Raw genomic sequence first — 24,297 nt, 5'->3', positions numbered from 1 at the left:
GGACAGGCTACTTCACTTATGCCACCAGAGAATCATATAATATCTTTAGGAAAGAACTAAAAACCACATTGTTTAAGAAATTTATAACCTAACCAGACTTCTCCCCTAAAATCGGAGCTTCCTCCCATCCCAAGGAGTCCGTCTACCCTCTTCTGCCAAAATTTCTATCTTTAATTGTTACCAGTTTTTCCCACTGGTGCCCGTCCTTCGTTCAAATGTACCAACTTAACAACTTACTTCTCATCAACATCTTATGTTATCTTTTTCACCTTCGCAGCCTTGCACCTTTGTAACTCGAAGCGCAATCTCCTTTCTCTTCTCCTACTTATGCTCTGAATATCGTTGACTGTATAATGCTACTCATTGTGAAACCATGTAATACACAGCCCTGTAACTCTCCTGTTACTATCACTAGATGTTCAATGCTATACTCTGTAATTCGCTGTCTGTACAGTTTCTCTTCATTGTAAACCGCCTAGAAGTTGCAAGATTGTTGGCGGTATATAAGAATAAAGTTATTATTATTATTATTATATACTTGGGCCATATATTTAGCACTTTGCATATCCTTGGCCATGTCACTGCTCATAAAGTTTGAGCTATGGCAACTTCAGTACAGTAGTCTTTTTTTTTGCTCTACACCCATTGAAGACATTTAAAGCAGCAGCCACTTGGTTGTCAAACCATACCTTCACTTCCCACTGTTGTTTGGAGAACCATTCTAGATGGTTGCACTATATGTTAAAGAGGGAATTGTATCAAATCAAATAAAATAAACATTCTGCATGACATAGATAGCAGTGTGGAATCCATATGGATAGAAATTCCATGCGTGAAGGGAAGGAATATAAAGATAGGGTTATACTACCGTTCCCTGAGACAAAATGAGCAGACAGATGAAGAAATGTTTTCAGAGATTAGGAAAGCTGGAGAATTGGGCAACAGTATAATAATGGGTGATTTCAATTATCCTACTCTCTTCAGATGTGGGAATGAATCTGCTCAAACAACCTCAATGTGGAGAAAAAGATCTCAGTGCACACAGTGCACCTCTCAAAGAGGCAAAGTGACTATTGTAAAGAGGACACACACTAATCCTAGGTCTCTACATTATTGAGGTTGTTTTGAGCAGATTCATTCCCACATCTCCTGAAGAGAGTATTGTGTTTTATACGTATATTGAGTTAGTTCCTACTCTTGCCTTGCTGTGATTTAAATTACCCCAATATTGACTGGTTAAATATTACATTGGGGAGTGCTAGGGAGGTAAAATTCCTAGATGTCATTTGCTTCTTGGAGCAACTGGGCCAGTAACCAACAAGAGGGGGAGCTATTTTAGATTTGGTCCTTAGTAGAATGCAAGGCATAGTACAGGAGTTAACTTTGTTGTGTGTGCTGGGAACGAGTCATCATAACATGATCAAATTTGAGCTGATACCGGGAGAGACACCGCAGAGACACCGCAAAAGACATCTACTGTAGTGGCATTTAATTTTTGAAAGGGCGGCTATGATAAAATGAGGAAAACTGTTAAAAAGAAGCTAAAAGGATCAGTTGCGAAGGTTAGGACTGTAAACCAGGTGTGGATGTTATTTAAAAATACCATCGTGGAGGCCCAGAGCAGAAGTATTCCACATATCAGCAAAGGTGGAAAGAAGAGGAAACAAGAGCCGGCATGGTTAAAAGGTGAATTGAAAGAGGCTATTGGAGCAAAAAAAAAAACAAAACAAAAACCCACATAATTTAAAGAATGGAAAAAGCATCTGAATGAAGAAAATAAGAAGCATTGATAAAGACAGCTAAGAAAAAATATGAAGAGAAACTTGCAAAAGAGACAAAAACTTATAACAATTTTGTTAGGTACATCAGAAGCAGAAAACCTGTGAGGGAATCCGTGGGATCATTAGATGATCAAGGAGCAAAAGGGGCACTCAGGGAGGATAAAGTGATTAAATTTGCAATGTTCAAAGTTGTTAAAACGCATGCAGATTGTGAAAATTTGCAGGCAGATCTTAGGAAATTGGAAGACTGGGCATCCAAATGGCAGATAAAATGTGATGTGGACAAATGCAAAGTGATGCACATTGGGAAGAATAACCCAAATCACAGTTACCGGATGCTAGGGTCCACCTTGGGGGTTAGCGCCTGAGAAAAGGTTCTGGGTGTCATCGTAGACAATTCAATAAAACCTTCTGCCCAATATGTGACAATGGCCAAAAAATCAAACAGGATGCTGGGAATTATTAAAAAAGGGATAGATAACAAGACTAAGAATGTTATAATGCCCCTGTATCACTCCATGGTACAACCTCATCTGAAGTACTGTGCTCAATTCTGATCTCCATATCTCAAGAAAGATATAGCGGCACTAGAAAAGGTTCAAAGAAGAGCAACCAAGATGATAAAGGGGTTGGAACTCCTCTCGTATGAGGAAAGACTAAAAAGGTTAGGGTTCTACAGCTTGGAAAAGAGATGGCTGAGGGGAGATATGATTGAAGTCTACAAAATCCTGAGTGGATTAGAATGGGTACAAGCTCTGTTGTTAAACTTTCGGTTATACATGCTGTACGACTAAGTCTAAGCCGGCCCATGTCCCGCCCAACTCCCGCCCTCGACACACCTCCCGAAACGCCCCGTTTAGCTTTGGACGTTGAGAGGCACTATGAAGGCCTAGGTCATTTTTAAATACGTCCAAAACCCAGTTTTATTATCAGCACTTGGACGTTTTTGAGAAATGTTCATCCAAGTGCCGACTTAGGCCAGTTTTTGGACTTTTTACTCTTTCGATTATGAGCCCCATAGTATTTTGTATTAAAGTTTTTGGGTTGTGGAACGAATCGTCTGAGTTTCCATTATTTCTTATGGGGAAATTTGCTTTGATATACGAGTGTTTTGGATTACAAGCATGATTTCAGAACGAATTATGCTTGTAAACCAAGGTTTTACTGTAAAGACCAAAAACAGCTTTATGAATGCAGTGTGCAATTTAGTTAAATGGCAATCAATAAACTCTCCCTCTCTTTGTCATACTCCCACCCCCACTTGTAGGACAAGCATCTCTTCCTCCCTTCCCATCTTCCTTTCAGGTCTGGGTCCCTTTCTCTTCCTCCTTCTCCCTCCCCCACCCCATACTTATGGGTCCAGCACCCATCCTTCTCCCCTCCCCTTTACCCTGCAGGTCCAGTATCCATGTCCCTTCCCCTCCCCCCTCCCACACACACACATACACACTTTTGGTCAACCTCCCTCCGCATGAGTCTGGCCTCCAATTGAAACCCAACCCGCCCCCCACCCCCACCCCACCCTGTAGAGCCAGTATCTCTTACCTGCAGCTCTCCCAAAGCTTTAGCGGCAGCCAGTGATGCAGCAGAGGAATGGCCCTGCCAGAGCTGTAGAGGGGAAGGGAGGGGAATTGTTGGGTCAGAACATGGGAGATGATTTTTTGTTTTTTGCCAGTTAACTAGGATTCTACTGTATCTGTATTTATGGACTTGATATGCAGTTTAAGAACATAAGAATAGCCTTACTGGGTCAGATGAATAGTCCATCAAGCCCTGTAGCCTGTTCTCACGGTGGCCAATTCAGGTCCCTAGTACCTGGCCAAAACCCAGTTAGTAGCAACATTCCATGCTACTGATCCAGGGCAAGCAGTGGCTTCCTCTATGTCTTTCTCAATAACAGACTATGGACTTTTCCTCCAGGAAATTGTCCAAACCTTTCTTAAAACAAGATACGCTATCCACTCTTACTACAACCTCTGGCAATGCGTTCCAGAGCTTAACTATTCTCTGAGTGAAAAAAATATTTCCTCCTATTGATTTTAAAAATATTTCTCTGTAACTTCATCAAGTATCCCTAAGTCTTTGCAAATTTTAACAGGGTCTAAGTCACAAAAACCCACCTGAACTCACCAGATAAGCACTTCAAACACATAACACAGGCCCCCACACACTTCCCCAGTGATCACCAACCCCCCCACCCCCATAAAAATTTTATTCACAACTTTAAATTTCAGCCTCCAGGACCATCATCACCTGGCCGCCTGGCATAGGAAAGCCTAGTCGTCCAGCCCAGAGGCAGCTTAAGTCATCTTGGGGGTGGGTTAGGGACCCATAGAGAGGAGGACCCATGCCCATAAGCCCCTGTTATTACTGCATTGATACTGAAACATGTGCACTGCCCTATACACCCCCAAAACCCTTTTTTACTGGCATATAAGTGGCTCCTGCAGCCATAAGGGCTATTGGGGTGGTAGATAAGTGGTTCTAGGGGATTCTGGAGGTGGTTTGGGGGGCTCACCGTCACCTATAAGGGAGCAGTAGTGATGAGAAGCCATGGCACCCTTTTTGTGAAGTTCACAGCGGTGCCCTGTTAGATACCCCACTATTTAGGTGGCATGTCTGGGTGTGCAGTCCATCACTTTGCAGACCCTCCCACGTCCAACAGGGCTTGTTCTAGGCGTTTTGGACTTGGACGGAATTTTGGATGGAAATGTGGTATAAAGATAGACGATTTAGTGGCTTGGACGATCAGATCGGCAGAACGTATAATTAGAAGATTTTCGAAAGTAAAAAAAAGTTGGGCGTATCTTTCGAAAATGTGTCTTAGGCTCTCTTTAACTTTGGACGACTTGCGAGATGGACGTAAACGGACTTAGATGTCCCTTTCAATTATACCCCACCACACGTACTTGTATTGCAAGACCTTGCTTGTTTATCAGGTTAAAATTTAATAAAATGTTTTGCTTGTCTTGCAAAACACTTGCAATACCAAGTTACCTGCAATCCAAGGTTTTACTGTATTTGCTTTTATTTACTGTATTTCAGTATTAATATCAAGTCAATACAGAGTTTATGATATGGAGTATAGTATTAGGCCTGTTTTTAATAGTAACTCTCAAGCAACCAGAAAATACATTTATCAAGCATCTAACAATCACCATGGGTGCTGGTTGAGAGTCTACTGTACATATTTATATATGTATATATATGTAGGTACTAATCAACTGGGTTGCAGCCTTCAAAGACCAGCGTTGAGCACTCCTGTGATAGAGTACAAGATTAAGGTTTATTCCACCTAGCTTTTGAGCAACAGACCAGTAGTTTCACAAATACCAAAATCATCCTCATGAGAAGCAGTGGAAACTGTGGAACTGCAGCCTTGCTAGACCAGAGTTAACTTAGTCTTGAGCAGAAGTAAATACAGTTAGATCTGAGGTGCCTAGACATTGGGTAAATGGCATTTGTTGGCATATCTGTGAAGAGGGTTAATGAAATTTTTATGGTGGCTTCTTCCATGTAAAGCAACCCCCACAAAAAAAAAAAAACCCAATCCCAAATAACAACAAACAAAGAGAGAAACACATCTACGAAATATCACACTCAAAAAGTGTTATGCTCCCTGTTAACTTGATTTGTTTGGACATAAGAGATTGATATTGCAGTTTGACTCCTGATGTTTGTTTTAGTGCAATAAAGTCCCAGTTGAAGCATCTCTTTCATCTCTCTACGGATTATGGCAAATGTGTTCTTTATTAGCAGACATTTCATAACTCTCTGTTTATACAGTGCGTTCTTGCTATTCGTTTGGGTTATGTTCCTAGAAAACCCTATGAATACCGAAAACGTATTGATCCTATGGGAAATAGGAGGTTAGGTTCCTGTGCAACCCTGTTACGTACACTTTTGCTACCTTACACCATAAATTTATCATTCCATGTACTTTCTTGTAAAGATCAGCATGCTTATCTGTATTTACTCAATGTACATATTTTATACACTGTTTCTTTCTAAAAACAGTCTTATGGTGTATCAATATCCATGCACAGCTCTATGAATATCTTCATCCTCAGGGGAAAATACTGTGCATGACCGTGAATAAACCAAAATGCCCATGAATTGTGAAAATAGGTTATACTTTTATTTTGCATGAATAAGTGAATCCGTGAATACAGAATGCGCGGATAAAAGAACGCACTGTGATATTTCCCAATATTTCATCTTCAGAAATCAAAATAAATTTTATATTTAAGTGAATCGAGCTGTCTGCATTTAAATAGGATCAATAAAAGAGAAAGAATTTAGAGAAATGATGAAACAGAATCAGATAGTGCTATTTTCAATTTTTATTTTCTTACCAATTTACATACTGTTGATTGGAACAGAGCATTAGAATGCATGTGACATGTTGCTTTCAAATGATTTGGGATGCTTATTTCTACAGTGCTATTGACATGCACAACCCTGTACAGTACTGAAAAGAGAGACAACCCTGTTTCATAGAGCTTACAATTTGATCAACACACATAGACTAGACAGGAACTGTATTACAGTAAACATGGTGAGAATAAACAAGGTGGTGGTCATGAAGAGCCAGGAAGGTGGCTTCAGACATACTGCCCAGCAAGGCAGAAAGCATAGAATCAGTATCTGGGGATCGATGAGAAGGAAACAGATAAGAGCAGCTTGCCTGATAGGTAGAAGGGACAAGGGAGGAGTGCCGGGATGTGGGAGGAGGGCTAAAGAGGAGCAGCTGAGTGAATTCACTTGTAGAAGAATAGGAGAAGCTTGAACGATGTGAAGAAATAAATGGGATCTAAATTATTTTCTTGAAGAGGATTACCTGGTTGTATGGACAGTATAGGAAGGCAATATCGTATACAGAATATGTGAATATAAACTGAGATCTTTGGGCCAAGAAATGGCCCAAAAATGGGAGTCTTGGTTTAAGTGCTGTCCCCCTCCCCCCTCTCTTCTGACAATCAGTGTGCTGCAGTCCCCACCCCTTGCAAATGGCATCACACTTACCTGCATGCTGCTGAGCCTCCTTCTACAACCCCTCCCACAAGGTGACTTACGCTGCTGTCATACATCGGAGCTAGCAGGCCTTGAGCATGCGCAGAAGCTCATGGTTCTTCACTGACCCAATATGGAGGATAGTTAGCAACTTGTTTAGTGCGGGCAAGTGCGATGTTGGTCGGGAGGGGGAATCCTAGTGTATGACAACAGTGTAGGTCATCTAGGGGGAGGGGTTGTGGAAGGAGGGACAGCAGCATGCCGATGGCCATCGGGGAGGGAGAGGGACACAAGTACCATGGGCATCATGGGGGGGGGAGAGGAGGACACTAGCTTTGGTCATCGGGTGTGGTGGTGCAGGGCAGAGGGAGGGACAGTGGGAAGAGGGTGGGGGTGGACACTAACGCCAGTCATGGGAGAACAGTAGCGTCGGTCATCTTGGGGAGGAACAACAGCACAGCGCTCGTCATGGTGATGGGGAAAAATAGCACAGATAATCATCAGGAAGGATAGGAGGGGAGGACACTAATGCTGGTCATCGGGTAGGGATGTGTGAAGGACAGAAGTGCCAGTCTTGGGGAAGACATCAGTCATTGAGAGAGAAGAGGGAAGGACAGCAGTTAACCTTTCTCCTCCTCTCCCCTAAGCACCTAGGAGCAAGGTTGGCGCAGTGCGCTAATCAGAGTTCTTAGAGGGACTAGACAACCATACTTCCTCCTTGTTATGCCCTCCCCACAAAGACCCACTCTGTGGGCACCCCCTTAAAACCACAACCCCTTCCAAAATGCTCCTATCTGAACAGCTCCCCTATAGAGACCCTCCTTGCCTTTTGGGTGGAATGGAGATATAGCAGACCCTGATCGATTTTCAGAGGATTGTTTTCGTGTGGAGCTACCTAAGCTAAAAGTGAACAAAGCAATGGGGCTGGATGCTCTGGGATAGGAAAAATAATGCCAGCTTTGAACTGGTAGTGTTTTCCCTGGAATGTGCAGGTAGAGTGTTCACCTCAAGCTGCATTATTCAGTTTACTTAATAATGAGTTGTTCTGCATGCTTTTATATGCTTTGTACCTGATTATCATTTTTTCCATAGTAACCTAAATTAATATGTTTTATAGTAATATAATGTACATTGGTAATAATGTTTAACATGTGTTAAGGGGCAAATGACATACATTTTTGCATTATTATACCTTAGTAACAACCCCTAAATGAATTGACATAAATTGCAAACTGTGTTAAAATTCAGAAAGTTATCAATGTTGCAAGAAGTGCGGTTAAGTTTTCATGAGAGCATAAGCAGGTTAATAGATCTGTTGATATTCTTGGTACCACGGCCTCTAATCTATAATGTGGCAATTGCTCCCTAGTGTTCACCCTTGCAAACTACTCCCCTCAAGAAGAGTCCTCTTTCCCACAGCAGCATAAAACCCTCCCAGAACAAACCCACCTACTGCCCTTTAAAACCTTCCCCTGACTAATCAGAACTGCAACCCCCTGGTTGATTTCTCTCTTCCCCTCCAGAACATTCCTTGCCCCTAACATTAAATCCTGTCCAAACCCAAATCTGAAAACACCTCACCCCCCATCACCAGATCTCACATTTCCCTTCCCCTCTCGATGTCCAGCGATTCCTGCTTTGCCAGTCCATAATTTTCCAATGGCTGATCCAAGGTGCCTTTTTGCCCTGCATATTACATTAGTGACTTTTATTCCACCATTACCTTGCGGTTCAAGGCGGAGTACATAAGAGGTTATCTGGACATTTCTAGAAGTGATACAGAGTAGAGTAGAGTAGGTTACTTTGGGGGATTGAAATGCTTCCTGCAGTGTTAGTTTGTCTTGATGGATTTCTTGAATAGCAGGGTTTTTATTTCTTTTCTGAAAGTTTGTAGTCTGGTGTCATGATCAGTAGATTAGAGAGTTGGTGGTCTAGTTTCGCTGCCTGAGAAGATCCTTTTAAATTCAGCAAAGTTGTTCCAACCACATTCCAGTGCAGATGACTTCAAAAATTCAGGACAGAGCGAATACTTAAAGAAACAAAATCATACTGTTATAATAAACATTAATTAAACCATTGTCTTAGAACTTACATCTACCAATAATATTTTAGAAAAACCTATTAATATAATTGTTTACTGTTCATGTAGACACCACATCTTGGGCGAATGTCTTCAAAAAGGCAGTAAATAAACCAATTAATTAACATGTAGAAAGTTGTAGGTGGATATCCGCCTAATCTTTGGGGTTTGAAAAAATGGGAACACATTACCCCCTATTTTCAGAAACTTCACTGGTTGCCTGTGGAATCTAGAATTCTCTTCAAATTTGCCTACATTAGCTACAAAGCTGTTTTTGGGATGCTCCCAGCTTACCTAGCCTCTCAGTTCTCTCTAAACTGTTCTAATAAGAGCACCTGCAGAACAAACCTATTTAATTATCCCCCCCCCAAAATCATGTCAATACAAGAAGTTTTTCGACAGAATGCTAATATTCCAGGCAGCTAAATCGAGCGCATGGCTTGTTAAACCCATACTAGAGGCCACTTCTTACGTTGACTTCCGAAAAATACTGAAGACACACCTGTTCGACAAGTTTTTAAAACTTCAACCATGTTTCTCCAACCTCATTATCAATTCCCAACAGCCGTCCACATCTTAATTACGCCACTGTTCCAACTTTTAGACTTTAGATCTAACCAATGTACTCTTTCAACTGTAATTGCATTCCAATCTGAACGTTTTTACCTTGTACCTATTTGCTTGTTTCTATTCTGTATCAGACTGAATGTTTTGTTTTAATTTGTATTTCATTCTCTGACTGTATGTTTCCTTGCTGTAAACCGCTTCGAACTTCTGGTATATAAGAAATAAAGTTATTGGGGAGCTGTTCCTTACCTGTTGGGACGTCGGAGGAGACTTTTCTTGTTGCCCTGTGTCTCCCGCAGCAGCGGCAGGGATCGGTGGTGGAATCGGGCAGGCACTGCAAGAGACAGACCCCTGACGTCATCGGGTCCGTCTCTCTTGATTTCTTCAGCTTTAAAACTAAGACCGCTGCTGCAGTTGTGGCCGCAGGGCATGGCCGAAGGGGCGTGCCCTAAGGGGCAGGTCTCGCCCCTTGGGAGCCCCTTGGAGCAACGAGGAGCCGGGGAGCGAGAACTCAGGTCGTATAAACTTTAATCTTTCATATCATGGGGAAAAGGAAAATTAAGCCTAAGAGCTCAACACCTGCTGTTTCTGGTCCAATGGACAGGCATTTGACTTTTTCTACAGATAATCCACCACAACTTTACTTGATATGAACTCTCCCATGTTGGGTGCATCGATGAGTCCCCTTGAAAGGACCCCCCCTTCACCCAGTGTCTAGTGATAGCGGGAAGATTATCCCCGCTATTTCTACTGAATATGTGGTTCCTTCTACGCAAATAAGTAAATTAGTCTTCACTGATATACCTAAACCACCTGCATTTTCAGGTGCTGTAGAGTATCAACCACTAGCAGTGGAAAAACAAGATATTACCCTCAAAGATTTGTGGTTAGGTATTTCTAGAGTTGAAGGGTTTCTCAGAGAATCAATGAAACAAACATTGGATTATTCACAGTCTGTGTCTCAAAAGTTTGTGAATGTGGATTTCAATTTAAGTTGTTTGGATAAAAGATTAAGCGTGGTAGAAACTCAAAGTAATACATTGCAAGCCGTCTCGGTATCTGCTGTTAAGGATTCTCCGGTGCTACACTCTAAAATGGAAATGTTGGAAAATATGAATAGAGTGAGGAATCTCCGCTTGGTTAATTTCCCAGTGACTCACTTATTATCCCGTGAAATTTTGTTAAGGAAATTTTTTAAAGAAATACTGGGATTACCCAATGCGGAGAGTTTTCCAATCAATAACTATTATTATATTCCGCAAAAGAAAATACAATCCGACCAGGAGGAGGACCATCTGGTCACAAATGAAATAAATTTGACAGAATTTTTGGAAGATAGTCAAGATGTGATTCAGAGTAGGTCCACTATGGTAATAACATGGATGAGTGAGATAGATAAAACGTTAATAATGAAACTTTACTTTAAAAATAGGTTGACAAAATTCTGTGGAGATTTGGTTAGGATTTTTCCCGATGTTTCAAGAGCTACGCAACTAAGAAGGAAAGAATTCTTGAAATTAAGAACAAGAGTTTTAGCTCTTGAGGCATCATTTTATCTAAAATTTCCATGTAAATGTCTTGTTAAATTACAATTCCCTGATCAACTAAAGTATGTCACCTGCTGTATATCCAAACAATTTGTTCAATTCTAAGTCTTCTTAGGAACTATCTGCAGCATATCCACTAAGCAATTATGGATCACTTATTCATACAGTCCTGTATTTTATTTTTTGTATGGACCTTCTGACTTCAACCGGGCACCACACCACCTCAATTGCTAAATTCTTCATCAGTCCAATCTTTATTAATTTTTATTCATTGTTTTTGAACTATTTCTTTATGTATATATAATGAAGATTTTATATATACATAATGAAATAGTTCAAAAACAATGAATAAAAATTAATAAAGATTGGACTGGCGAAGAATTTAGCAACTGAGGTGGTGTGGTGCCCGGTTGCAGTCAGAAGGTCCATACAAAAAATAAAATACAGGACTGTATGAATAAGTGATCCACAATTGCTTAGTGGATGTGCTGCAGATAGTTCCTAAGAAGACTTAGAATTGAACAAATTGTTAAATTACAAGACATTGAATATGTATTTTGGGATCCCATTCAATTACAACAATTTTTAATGGCTCGAGAACAGAAATGAGGTTCGTTGGTTTAATGTTTCATTACTGAGAAAGTTGGAGGATGTCAGAGTCCCAATAAATAGGGGAATGGTCAAGATTCATATGAATCAAGAACCAATTCTTAGTTTTCTTTGTATCTTATGTTAGTTGATATAGTAATATGGCTCCCCAGTCTTGTGGGCTTGAAAAGGAATTTTGTGTTATATGTATAATCATTGTAAAACTTTGTGTTAGAATCCTTTTTCTTTGGTATCATTTGATATTAAAATTGTTAAATTTGTATAAATAAATAAAAAAAAATTAAAATTATTATTATTATATTCCATAGAAATTATACAAAGTAAAAACAAAATGAGGATAACAATCTAAGAGGCTCCTTATAGAATTATTCCTATAGCTTCTGGCTAGTTTGAGGAATTTTTGGCCTCATACTATCCTTCTAGAGAGGAATTGTATAACAGGACTTCTAAAATTAGGAGCCCAGGTTGGAACCTATTCTATAAAAAATGTAGGTACTATGTTCTTTTATAGAGTACTAGCCTAACTGAGAATAATATAGTATGCCCTGGATTCTACATGTGTATAGGTTGCCCAAATTTGGGTGGGGTTCTCAGATTACTACTACTACTATTTATAACTACTATTTACTATTTCTAAAGCGCTGAATGGCGTATGCAGCGCTGTACATTTTAACATAGAATAGACGGTCCCTACTCAGAAGAGCTTACAATTTAATTTAGACAGGACATTTCGGGGTTGGGGAGATTATGGTAGAGGAAATGATACAGTAGGTATAGGTATCTGACAGCCATGAGTGGGAGTTAGGAGTTGAAAACAGATTCATTAGTTAATGAGCCATTAACAATCAATAATTATGAACAAAGGTTTTGCTTCTTCAACACTTTCAGGTGTATCTTACAGATTTTTGGCTGCTAACCATGAAAATCACATTTAAAATTACTTATCACGTACTGTTTTAACAAAAAAGTGCATTTTTAGAATTTCTTGTTATACTTTCAGGCTAATGCAATTAATTATTAGCCTAATTCTTAATATAGGCCTCTTGCTCATGTTATACATTGCTGGATAAAGTGTGAGCATGTCCAGGTGTACACTCAGGGCAGGTTGCATAACGTCAATGGAAATGATGCAGTCTGGGCATGCTTGTACATTGGCTTGATGGATGCTGCCTGCTCATGAGAATCTTGGAGAGAGTGGGAGCACATGCACATGCTCAAGACCCCGCAGGAGCCCAGCAGAAATCAGCAGCAGGCCGAGCAGGCTCTTTAAGCACCGGCATGTCCTGTGGGTTGGTGCTGCATGCCGATGTCCTGTCCGCTCGAGGTACGGGTTTGGGCCGCGGGTTGGCGGGGCGCAAAGCCGGTTCTCGGGGGTGGAGTAGGGGCTTGCATATCGAGTCATTGCTCAGTTTGCGAGTCAAAGTTTGCAGGAGTGTTTTGCTCGTCTTGCAAAACACTCGCAAACCAAGGTTTGACTGTACTGTTATTTTATTTATGAATGGGACAGCTGTGCTAAGGAGTTGCATTACATTCAAAATATCTGGCCACTCTGTAAGAATGGCATGACAGAAAAATGTGGTACATGAACCACTTGTTGACCCGACAAAGATATTTTTGCCTCCTCTTCACATAAAACTTGGATTGATGAAAAATTTCATAAAAGTGATGAACAAGAAAGACAAAGATTTTCTTTATCTAAGATAGATGGTTCCAAGAAGAACTGACGCCAAGATTAGGGAAGGCATTTTTGACGGTCCACAGATCAGACACGCCATCAATGAAGTGAGATTTGAAGCTCTGTTAGTTGGATCAGAGAAAATTGCCTGGAAAGCATTCAAGGATGTTGTTGAGAATTTTCTTGTCAGTTACAGAACATCAAACTATATTCAGTTGCTCACAAACTTATTAGAGCATTCAAAACTATGAAGTGCAACATGTCACTGACAATGCATTTTCTACATTCACATTTGGACTTCTTCCCTGCAAATCTTGGTGCAGTCAGTGATGAACATGGCAAAAGGTTTCACCAGGACATTGTCACTATGGAAAAAAGATATCAGGGTAACTGGAGTCCATCAATGCTGGCTGACTATTGTTGGACACCGAGTACAAATAAAAATCAGCAGGAAAACACTTTTAGCCATGGCGAACTATCACAGCGGATCAGAAACTTTGTGCATTAAAACATGTTATAATCAAATCAATTCCTATGTGATAGAGTCCTTGGGAATATATATTTGTGTTTATTTTGAAGGGATCTATCATTATCACCAGTTTGTTTTAAGGAAGCAAAACTTTTGAAAAAATTTGTTGTCCAGTGATTGGTGTTAATTGGCAGTCATTTGGATTTACACAAGGAGTGGCTTAGTGGTAGAGTAGAGGTGAGGAGTGGCTACTACTGAGTGGGCCTGTGCCTATCCGAACTCACCTGTGGCTATGCCACTGGTTTAGAGTGTATTCTAACTTGTGCAGTAAGTATGTGCATGAATTACCTCAACTTTGAAACCTGTTATTTAGTTGGTACTGGGCAAAATGCTAGATTCTCAGCATCTTCCCCTTCCCCCCTACAATCAGGGATCTCTGAAAAGTACTCCTCAGCTCCTCAAGTCCTTTTAGGTCATTTAGTTTTTTGCAAGCAGCTAATAGTGACTAATACATGCTGCTCATGCCAGCTCCAAGCCTTCCGTCTGATGTAACTTCCTGTTTGTTGGACCAGGAAGTTGCTTTAGAGGGGAGGTTTGGGCTGGTGTAAGCAGCAGGTATGAATCACTGTTCGTTGCCCTCGAAGTACTAAATGACTTAACTGCACTCTCCCAATCTTCTGGTACCTTTTAAGAGACCACTGATTATCGGGGGGTGGGGGGAGAGGAGAGGGGGCACTGATTATCTGGGGAAAGGGGAAGAAGAGATCCCACGCAGGGGGGTAGTGTTCTCATGCTCGCCCACTTTGGGCTCAGGCCCACCCAAAATTCACTGTTTGGCTATGGCCCTTTAAATTTGGAAATTTGCTACCGGAAAACATGGTCCAGGTTGGAAATTTATCCAGCTGATTTATAAGGTTTGGCTACTTTTTAAATGATGCCATTGCCTATTATTGAGTCAAAACAAAGAAAAAACTGCAGACAGACGTACAATGATGCAGGCTAAATTTATCAATTAATTGAGTACGGTTAATGTTACAACCTTAAAACAAACCAAGGCGGTAAACATGCCTTCATCAGGGGTCCCAAGTCGATAAGGTATCAATTGAAACCGCAAAACAAAAAAACTTTAGCCTGTGAGCAAACAATCTCCAAAAAGCAGTCTATGTATAAACTCCTGCCATGCATAGACTGCTTTATGGAGATTGTTTGCGCACAGGCTAAAGTTTTTTTGTTTTGCGGTTTCAATTGATACCTTATCGACTTAGGACCCCTAATGAAGGCGTGTTTACCGAAACACGGACCATGTCGGGTCCGTTGGCTTGTTTTAAGGTTGTAACATTAACCGCACTTAATTATTTGATATAATAAATTTAGCCTGCATCATTGTACGTCTGTCTGCAGTTTTTTCTTTGTTTTGCTTTCGTATTGTTTACTGCAGACCTTGTTGGTTTTTCCTTTTGTTTGTTCTATTATTGAGTCAGACAGCTTTAGCTGCCTCGACTTTACACTTCTTGAAATGAAGAACATGGGCTTTGGAATGAGCTGGGTGCTTCCAAATGACCAGGAATGGTCACTGTCAGGGCCAATGATGCAGGGCTTTTAGCTCAATGAATAAATAATCAGTGTTACTCAGCTTGATTCTTCTTATATTCTTAAAGTTTTAATGTTAGTGTAGAATATCAAATGTCACACTATAATAGTTATGTGCAGAAGCTTAATAATTTGATGCATATAAACATACGGTAATTATAACCCTGGTCCTTGTGAGATGATAGCTGTCAGCCTAGCATTGCTAGCAGTCAGCATTTTCGGTTGGCCTAACCAACGACAGAAAAGGCCTATGGGACATTATATCAATCTGACTCTAGAATGAGGGTATTGAACCTGGGACCTGGTGGATTGTAAGGTTGCCTCAACATTACCCCTCCAAAACCTTACAACAGCATGAAGATATAATTTGTATGTGGTTCTCATTTAGTAATGCTTCATTCCTAGTCCTCGAGGGCCACTAATGAGTCAGGTTTTCAGGATATCCCTAATGGATATTCATGAGAGAGATTTGCATGCCTAGTACCTCCATTGTAGCCCTCAAAGACTTGAAGAGAAGACAAAGGGCTTGTACTCTACAGTCACCATTGAACTATTTGCACACTCACCTCTTCCCACAGCGCATCAGTTCAAACGCTTCATTAATTTTGTCAAAAGGTAAAGAATGGGTCACCAGTGGATCCAGGTTAAATTTATTTGCCTGGTAATCGGAAACGAGTATTGGGACACAGTCTTTGCTCTTCAAGTCTGAAACACATTCAGTGGGTAGTCAGTATATAGTAATATCAGCATTTGATCTTCCAATATCTTTTTCCAAAGGATAGATGAGATATAATAAAATGAAATGAACAGGGACATATACAAATCTTCTAGAAAAGCAAAGCTGAATAATGGGATAAAACATAGAAATGCAAATCTGAGTAATGGGATAAAACATAGAAACATGATGGCAGATAAAGGCCAAATGGCCCATCCAGTCTGTCCATCCACAATAACCATTATCTCTTCCTCTCTCTATGAGATCCCACATGACTATCCCACACTTTCCTGAATTCAGACACAGTCTTTGTCTCTACCACCTCTTCTGGGAGACTGTTCCATGGATTTACCACCCTTTCTGTAAAAAAAGTATTTCCTTAGATTACTCCTGAGACTATCACCTCTTAACTTCATCCTATGCCCTCTCATTTCAGAGTTTCCTTTCAAATGAAAGACTCGACTCATACACATTTACATTACGTAGGTATTTAAACGTCTCTAACATATCTACCCTCCCCCGCCTTTTCTCCAAAGTATACAGTATATATTGAGATCTTTAAGTCTGTCCCCATATGCCTTATGGTATGTGTGGTGAGAAACATGCTGGAGGATGCACTAAAGTCAGCGATCGATGATCGATGCTAACCGACCTAATGCACAAAACAGCCCACCGCATGCTTTTCTCCTTGAGCGCCCATTTTCCGATCTGGCCATACAAATTAGGTAAAACCCCATGCAAAATAGCCAAGTGATTGATGTACTAACATCGCTTGGCTACTTTGCATCGGGTTTTAGCAATCGTAAAAACCGATTGCTCTAGACCTGTCGGTAACTATGTTACTGACAAGTCTGCCTGTTTTTGTTTTCATTTTTTTTCAATGGCACAGATATTTTGCATGTATTACACACGTAAAATATCTGTCCCATTAAAAAAAAAAAAGACAAAAGTCCCCTGCCGCTTGTGATGACCCTCCCCAGTGACCCCCGACAAACATGGCCCCCCCAAACCTAAAACAAATTGGCAGGAGGGATGCCCACTCCCTCCTGCCATTGCGACTGAACCCCCCTCAGCAAAATAGCAGGAGGGATGCCCACTCCCTCTTGCCATCCTGACTCACCCTTCGCATAAAATCAGGAGGAATGCCTACTCCCTCATGCCATGAAAGACCTCCCGCAACCACCCCTTATCCTCCTCCCCAGAAAAAAGGGCATGAAGGGGTCTTAAGCATCTGAGCCAATCAGGGCCTGATGCACTGGGGAGGGGGCCTAAGGCCCAACAATGTAGACGACGACCTCGGAGTAGGAGGGACTGAGCACCCCTCCTGCTCTCAACTTAAAAGATACGGAGGAAGGGAGTGGGCATCCCTCCTGCCATTTATTTTACTCGGGGAGATGGGGGTGGAGGTGGAAGCAATGGCTCAGGGGTGCTGACGAAGGGTGGAGGGCATGGCACGGTGGGGGGGGTCTTTTTTCTTTTTTTTTTAGTGGGACATAATTGTTCTTTAAAATACAGCATAGTATGACTGGAGGGTGGCCAACGTAACGCCAATTTTTAAAAAGGGTTCAAGAGGTGATCTGAGAACTTATAGACTGGTGAGTCTGATGTCTGTGCCAGGCAAAATGATAGAGACTATTATAAAGAACAAAATGACAGAACATATACATATGTAACACAAAAAGAAAGACTTCTCAGAATAAAGGTACAAACAGAAATTTGAATGAAATTCAAATATGGTAAGGTAACTACACTTTAGCATACACTCAGATATGTGTAGCCCAGCCAAGAGTCATAGCTCCTATAGCTGAACTCACCGTCCCATCACTGTGTATAACTATTAAATGATAAAGTGAAGTAATCTTCTTAAATATTGAACAAAAACTTTTCAATGGCAAAAAGGATAATTAAATCCTACTTATCTTGAAAGTGTGTTAATAGGTCCTATTAACACACTTGGGACCTATTAACACACCTTTCAAGATGAGTAGGATTTAATTATTCTTTTTGCCATTGAAAAGTTTTTGTTCAATTTTTAAGAAGATTACTTCACTTTATCACTTAATAGTTATACACGGTGATGGGACGGTGGATTCAGCTAAAGGAGCTATGACTCTTGGCTGGGCTACACATATCTGAGTGTATGCTAAAGTGTAGTTACCTTACCATATTTGAATTTAATTCAAATTTCTGTTTGTACCTTTATTCTGAGAAGTCTTTCTTTTTGTGTTACATATGTCACTTTGACCTCAGCCTTAAAACAATTTTTTGAGTATCTGTCCTCACCACCATTGATTTTTGACTTAGAACATATACATAAGCATGGATTAATGAGAGAAAGCCAACATGGATTTAGTCAAGGGAAATCTTGCTTCACCAATCGACTGCATTTCTTTGAAGGGGTAAATGAACATGTGGATACTACTACTACTACTATTAATTATTGCTATAGCACTACTAGACATACGTAGTGCTGTACAGAGTCATAAAGAAGACAGTCCCTGCTCAAAAGAGCTTACAGTCTAATCAGACAAAACAGACAAACAGGATGACATGGATACAATTAAGGGGAATGGTTTAATCTGCTGGCTGAGCTGGAGTGCAGTGGGGAGTAGGGTTATGGATTGAAGGCTTTATTAAAAAGGTAAGTTTTCAGTCTGTTTTCAAACAAAATAAGGAAAGAGGCTTAGTGGACAAACTCAGGTAATTTATTCCAGGAATAGGGGGCAGCTAGATGAAAGGAACAAAGTCTGGAATTGGCAGTGGAGGAGAAGGGTACAGCTAAGAGCCGATTGACATTGTGTATTTGGATTTTCTAAAGGCATTTGACAAAGTACCTCATGAAAGACTTCTGAGGAAATTAGAAAGTCATGGGATAGGAGGTAATGTCCTATTATGGATGAAAAACTGGTTGAAAGACAGAAAACAGACAGTAGGTTTAAATGGTCAATATTCTCAATAGAGAAGGGTAAATAGTCTTTATTGGAACTGCTGCTTTTTAACATATTTATCAAGGATCAAGAGATGGAAATAACTTCTTCTTTGGTAAGAAGAGGGTATAAAATATTTAGGTATTTGGATTTAATAAAACGGAAGAGACGATGAAAGTAAATGAAAAATCCTTATTGCTAAAGGTCTCAGAAATGTGTGAGCAATGCAACCCATTACATTTGTCTTGGTGGGGGAGAGTTCAAACGGTTAAGATGATCATTTTGCCTGTGGTTTGCTACCAAATGGGTATGTTGCCAGTGTTTTTCAGGGGTCCTTTTACAAAAAAATAAATAGTATACTTACCAAATTTATTTGGCTGGGTAAAGCAGCTCGAATTGCTTTAGTATCTACAAAAGCCAATTGCGGAGGGAGGGGTAAATTTTCCCAACTTTTATAGGTATCATCAGGCCTATATATTGCATCAGGGTATGTATTGGATCCTCCCCGAGCTTATGGAAAATCTTCCGGATTGGCTGTAATTAGAGTGGCAAATTATGTCCCTATTGCGATTGTTTCATGTGTTAAGTATCAAGTTACCTAGATATGTTAAGGACAATAGTATTTTATCTGATACTTGAAAAACTGAAATTTATTAATAAACTAGTCTTATAGCCCGTTACATTAACGGATGCTAGAATATATGTGTGTGTGTGTGTGTGTGGTTTTATTTATTTTTCTCTCTCCTTAGCCGCTTTTTGTATTTCTGTCTTTCTTTTTTTTTCCTTGGCTGTCCACTACCACTCTTTCTCCCTTCCTTTTACCTCCCCTGTGTCCTCCACCACCCCATCACTGCTCACCTTATCCAGCAGCAGCCCTTTAATTAATGTTTTTATTTCATTCGTGTCTCTGTTTCCGGGTTAGTTTCCATTCTTTCTTCTCCTCTCATGCTTTCTGCAATTATATTCTTTTCTCCTTCTAAAAATGCATTTCTTGTTGCCTGTCTCCATTCTTTGAATATTCTTACCAGACTGTCTTCCTTCCACTATTCTATTAAATTTTTCCCCCTCCTTCTAGTTTTTCCATTGCTGTCTCCTAGTTCCATTTCTGCCTTTTCCTTCAGCCTCATCATCTAATTTCTCATCCCTTCCTCATTTCTCCTTATCTGACCCTTTATCCTGGTCTTTCCTTTCCCCTACTTCATTGCTTTTTCCTTTTACCCCATCTTATTCCTCTCCCCCTTTCCTTACCTCATCATCATTACCCCCAAGCCAATTCTCTTCCTCCCTTCCCAGATCGGATCCCCCATGAAGCGTAAGAGTGCTTTGTTACATTTTTGCCTTTTACAGCTGCCCAGGCCAGAATTTCACTTTAACAGTGTGTGACACTGTAGTGCTGTGCAACTCAATGTGCCAGGTGTGAGCGGGGCTGGGCCGTGTTTTTGCTCACGCTTCATGGAGGGTCATGCGGTTCCAGGCCCGCAGCTCTGTCCCGGCGGTTCGAACGTGCATATGTTAAAAATTGTTATGGCGACCGTTGATGCAGAAGCCTTCGCTTGGAGGGAGTGACGTCAGCCTCAGGTTCAAGTTCAGGCGTGGGAGGCGCGGCTGAGGACCAGCTCGTTCACCGACTTGGGCTCGAGGCCTTCCGGTGTTGCAGGAGCAGAGCGGACTTCTGAAGGCGATCAGGTGGGAGGCTCTACGGGGATTGGAGGGGGGGCAGGAGCGAAGGCGACGACGACGAAGAAAGAAACGTAGGCGCGCATGCGCACTCCTGCAATGCCACAGACCTACATCTCACAGATCAGGGATTACAGATCACGCAAGTCTTAGTGCGCATGCGCGTCTAGCGTTTTATTATATAGGATTAACAGATATTCCAATAGAGAAATCTACTTATCAATCCCTATGGCTAAACTCCAAGATTCAAATAGGCGGGACTGAGATCTTCTGGAAGCATTGGATGCAGGCGAGCATTTATATATTAGATGATGTTATATCTAATGAAAAACTGCTTGATTCATTCGGTATTTCAAAATCTCAAAATTATAGGTGGTTGCAGTTGAAGAAGGCCATTCAGAATGGGTTGCCTTATTGGCAGAATCTGAAAAATCATTATAGCTTGCAGGTCCTATGCTTCCAGACAGATTTCCTGGGGCATCAGGCCACCCGGTGGTATAAATTAATTCCTAAATTCTTGAATAAGAAACCAAAATATGGTCTTAGAGACATTTGGAGCATTGAGATAAAGCAGTATATTTCTGCATCTCGATGGCCACGAATTTGGACTTGGAGGATGAAATGTACAGCGTCAGCATCTATGAGCCAAACATGTTTTTTTCTGTTACATAGATCTTTTTGGACCCCTGTTAGGTTACACAATGCTGGCACTGTCATTTAGACATTGGGACACTGGATCATCTGTTGTTCTATTGTCCTTTGATACTCAACTTCTGGAAGTCAATATGGGGACAGATTAACCTCATACTGGAATCAACAATTCTTTTGACGTATGAGGCAATTATATGTGGAACATTGCTGCATATTAAGCCTCCCATGGATCACTACAAGGCTTTTCCTAATTATGACAGGGATAGCCATTTCAAATGATAACCCGCAATTGGAAAAATTGTGACTGCCTCAACTTTCCTTTTGGTGGACCAGTTTATGTTTAGGTTACAAATATGAAAAGATGAATGCTGATATACTGGGGCATAGCAATTTTTTAAATTTGGTTTGGAGCCTGTTGACATCTTTTGTTATTTCAACATAGTTGTCTTTTATTTTATTTTTGTTTATTTTTATACATATCCAGGACGGGGTGGAGGGGGAGATATCTTTTTGGTTTATTTCTTGATTAAATTGTTGGATGGGAGGGGAGGGATATTTTCTTCTGCATTGTTATTGATGAAATTTAAGTGCTTACGTTGATTATTAATGTCTGTATAATTCCTGGTACTTTGTATTAGTTTTGAAAATTAATAAAGATTAAAAAAAAAAAAGAGAGATGGAAATAACTAGTGAGATAATTGAATTTGCTGATGACACAAAGTTGTTAAATTACAAAAAGACTGTGAAAAATTGCAAGAGGACCATGTGAGACTGAGCATCAAAATAGTAGATGACGTTCAATGTGAGCAAGTGCAAAGTGATGCATGTGAGAAAGAGGAACCCGAACTACAGCTACGTGATGCAGGTTCCACATTAGGAGTCATTGCCCAGGAAAAGGATCTAGGTGCCATCGTTGAGAATACATTGAAACTCTCAGCTCAATGTGCGGTAGAGGCTAAGAAAGTAAACAGAATGTTAGGAATTATAAAGGAATGGAAAACAAAGTGAAAATGTTATAATGCCCTCGTATCATTCTATGGTATGGCCGCACCTCTAATACTGTGTGCAATTCTGGTCATCGTATCTCAAAAAAGATATAGTAGAATTAGAAAATTTATGGAGAAGGGCAACAAAAGTGATAAAAGGAATGGGATGACTTCCCTATGAGGAAAGGCTAAAATGGCTAGAGCTCTTCAGCTTGGAGAAGAGATGGCTCAGGGGTGATATGATAGAGGTCTGTAAAATACTGAGTGGAGTGGAAAAGGTAGATGTAAATTGCATGTTTACTCTTTCCAAAAAAAATACTAGGCCTAGGGGGCATGCAATGAAGCTACTAAGTAGTAGATTTAAAACAAACTGGAGAAATGTGTAATTAAACTCTAGAATTCATTGCTGGAAAATGTGGTGAAATCAGTTAGCTTAGCAGGATTTAAAAAGGTTTGGCTAATTTCCTAAAAGGGAAGTTCATAGGTCATTATTGAGCTGGTTTGGGGGGAAATCCACTGCTTATTCCTAGGATAAGCAGGAAAAAAAAAATTTGGATCTTGCTAGACTATCTGGGAGACTAACTGCAAAAGACCATGCACAGCCTGGGAATACTTCTTGATGCAAACTTTCTCCTTGTCACATCTCTCAGGTAGTTTCCTCCTCATTCTACTATTTCCGACAGATCCAGAAAATAAGAAGCTACTTTTTTGAATCTGACTTCACCCAACTTCTCTATGCCTTTGTCCTGTCCTTCATGGACTACTGTAATGCACTATTTAACGGATTGGCAGCAGAAAAATCTCCAGTGCCTATGTGTACAAAACGCGGCAATTAGACTCCTAAAAAATCATGCCTGCAACTCCATCTTAGAAGCACTATCATCAGCCCACTGGCCATCCATTACCAAATGTTGTATCTTCAAGGGCCTAGTAAAAACATATAAAGTCCCTACACAACATGGCGCCCAGCTACAAATCAACCAAACTTTCTCCATACGTCCCAAACAGACCACTCCACTCCCAGGAGGAAACACGTCTGCAAATACCTCCTGGTCATGCCCTCCAGAGTGCCAGACGCCATTCCTACTCCCACTTCTTACCAAGCTATTGGAATCAACCACCTCCTCACATCAAATCCTTCAAAGGGCTTGAGAACTTCCGGAAAGGAATAAAAACTTCTCTTCCCATAAATACAGTCACTCCCTTCCAATTGTATGTATTCTTATGTATGCTGATCTAGATCCTCTGTTTGTAAACTGAAGATGGAAATAACCATATGTTAACTTAAAATGACCAAACTGTACGCTAAACTTGACTCTGTATATCTAATGTTACTGTATACATGTAAATTCATAATTTTACTTATTCATTATGTATGTCAACCTTGTTATCCATTCTCAGCTAATTGGGGAGGATGGAATATACAGTAACTAAAACAGGATAGTAGGCTTGATAGAGCTTCGGTCTGTCCCAATATGGCAGTTCTTATGTTCTTATTTAATGTTTTCCGAGTGCAGAAATGGAATAGAAGCACAACAAAGAAGAGCTTCATGACCCTTCCACAAATTTATGTTGAAAATATTTCTGCAGCCAAGTCTTTGCATGCTTTGCACAACCGTTTGTATTCATAGGTATACAAAAGTATGCTGTGGGAGGGTTTTGTTTGCTTCCAGGAATATATTCTTACATTTACTGTATTTGGAGACTTAGAGGTTATAAAACTTGACGAGCCAGTTTTGACTCTTACCAGTGTCATACCATTAGGCATGGTATTTTTCTCCAGTTCACTTTGGATCAGTTCATGCTTAAAGAGATCAAATTTTGCTCATAGACCCCTAGTTTCTATATATAGTATCCAAAGTTGTGTGTACAACTTAATTGATTAAAGAGCCTTAACTAGCAATATTTGGGCACTAATAACCAATTATTGAAGTTAATTAGCATCAGTTAGGATTTGTGCACAAGTAGCTCATACTATCCTTTAAGGCTTTGTGTCTAACTCTCATAATA

The 24,297-nt window shown here is 40.4% G+C and overlaps 1 protein-coding gene across 1 annotated transcript in view; it reads right to left on the bottom strand.

The window, feature by feature from the left end:
* Positions 1-7,840: 7,840 nt before the first annotated feature.
* LOC117366141 (alcohol dehydrogenase 1-like) overlaps positions 7,841-24,297 on the bottom strand; it is a 53,969-nt gene continuing 37,512 nt past the window's right edge. The window contains exons 8-9 of the mRNA XM_033957295.1: positions 15,898-16,036; positions 7,841-8,823 (exon numbers count right to left, since the gene is read on the bottom strand). Coding sequence (XP_033813186.1) covers positions 8,799-8,823; positions 15,898-16,036 — 164 coding nt within the window. The 3' untranslated portion in view covers positions 7,841-8,798. The remainder of the gene's footprint in view (positions 8,824-15,897; positions 16,037-24,297) is intronic.

The sequence above is a fragment of the Geotrypetes seraphini genome, chromosome 1, assembly GCF_902459505.1.
Source record: "Geotrypetes seraphini chromosome 1, aGeoSer1.1, whole genome shotgun sequence".
NCBI lineage: Eukaryota > Metazoa > Chordata > Amphibia > Gymnophiona > Dermophiidae > Geotrypetes > Geotrypetes seraphini.
The sequence above is the reverse complement of the archived record's forward strand: the minus strand, read 5'-3'. Positions and strand labels throughout refer to the sequence as shown.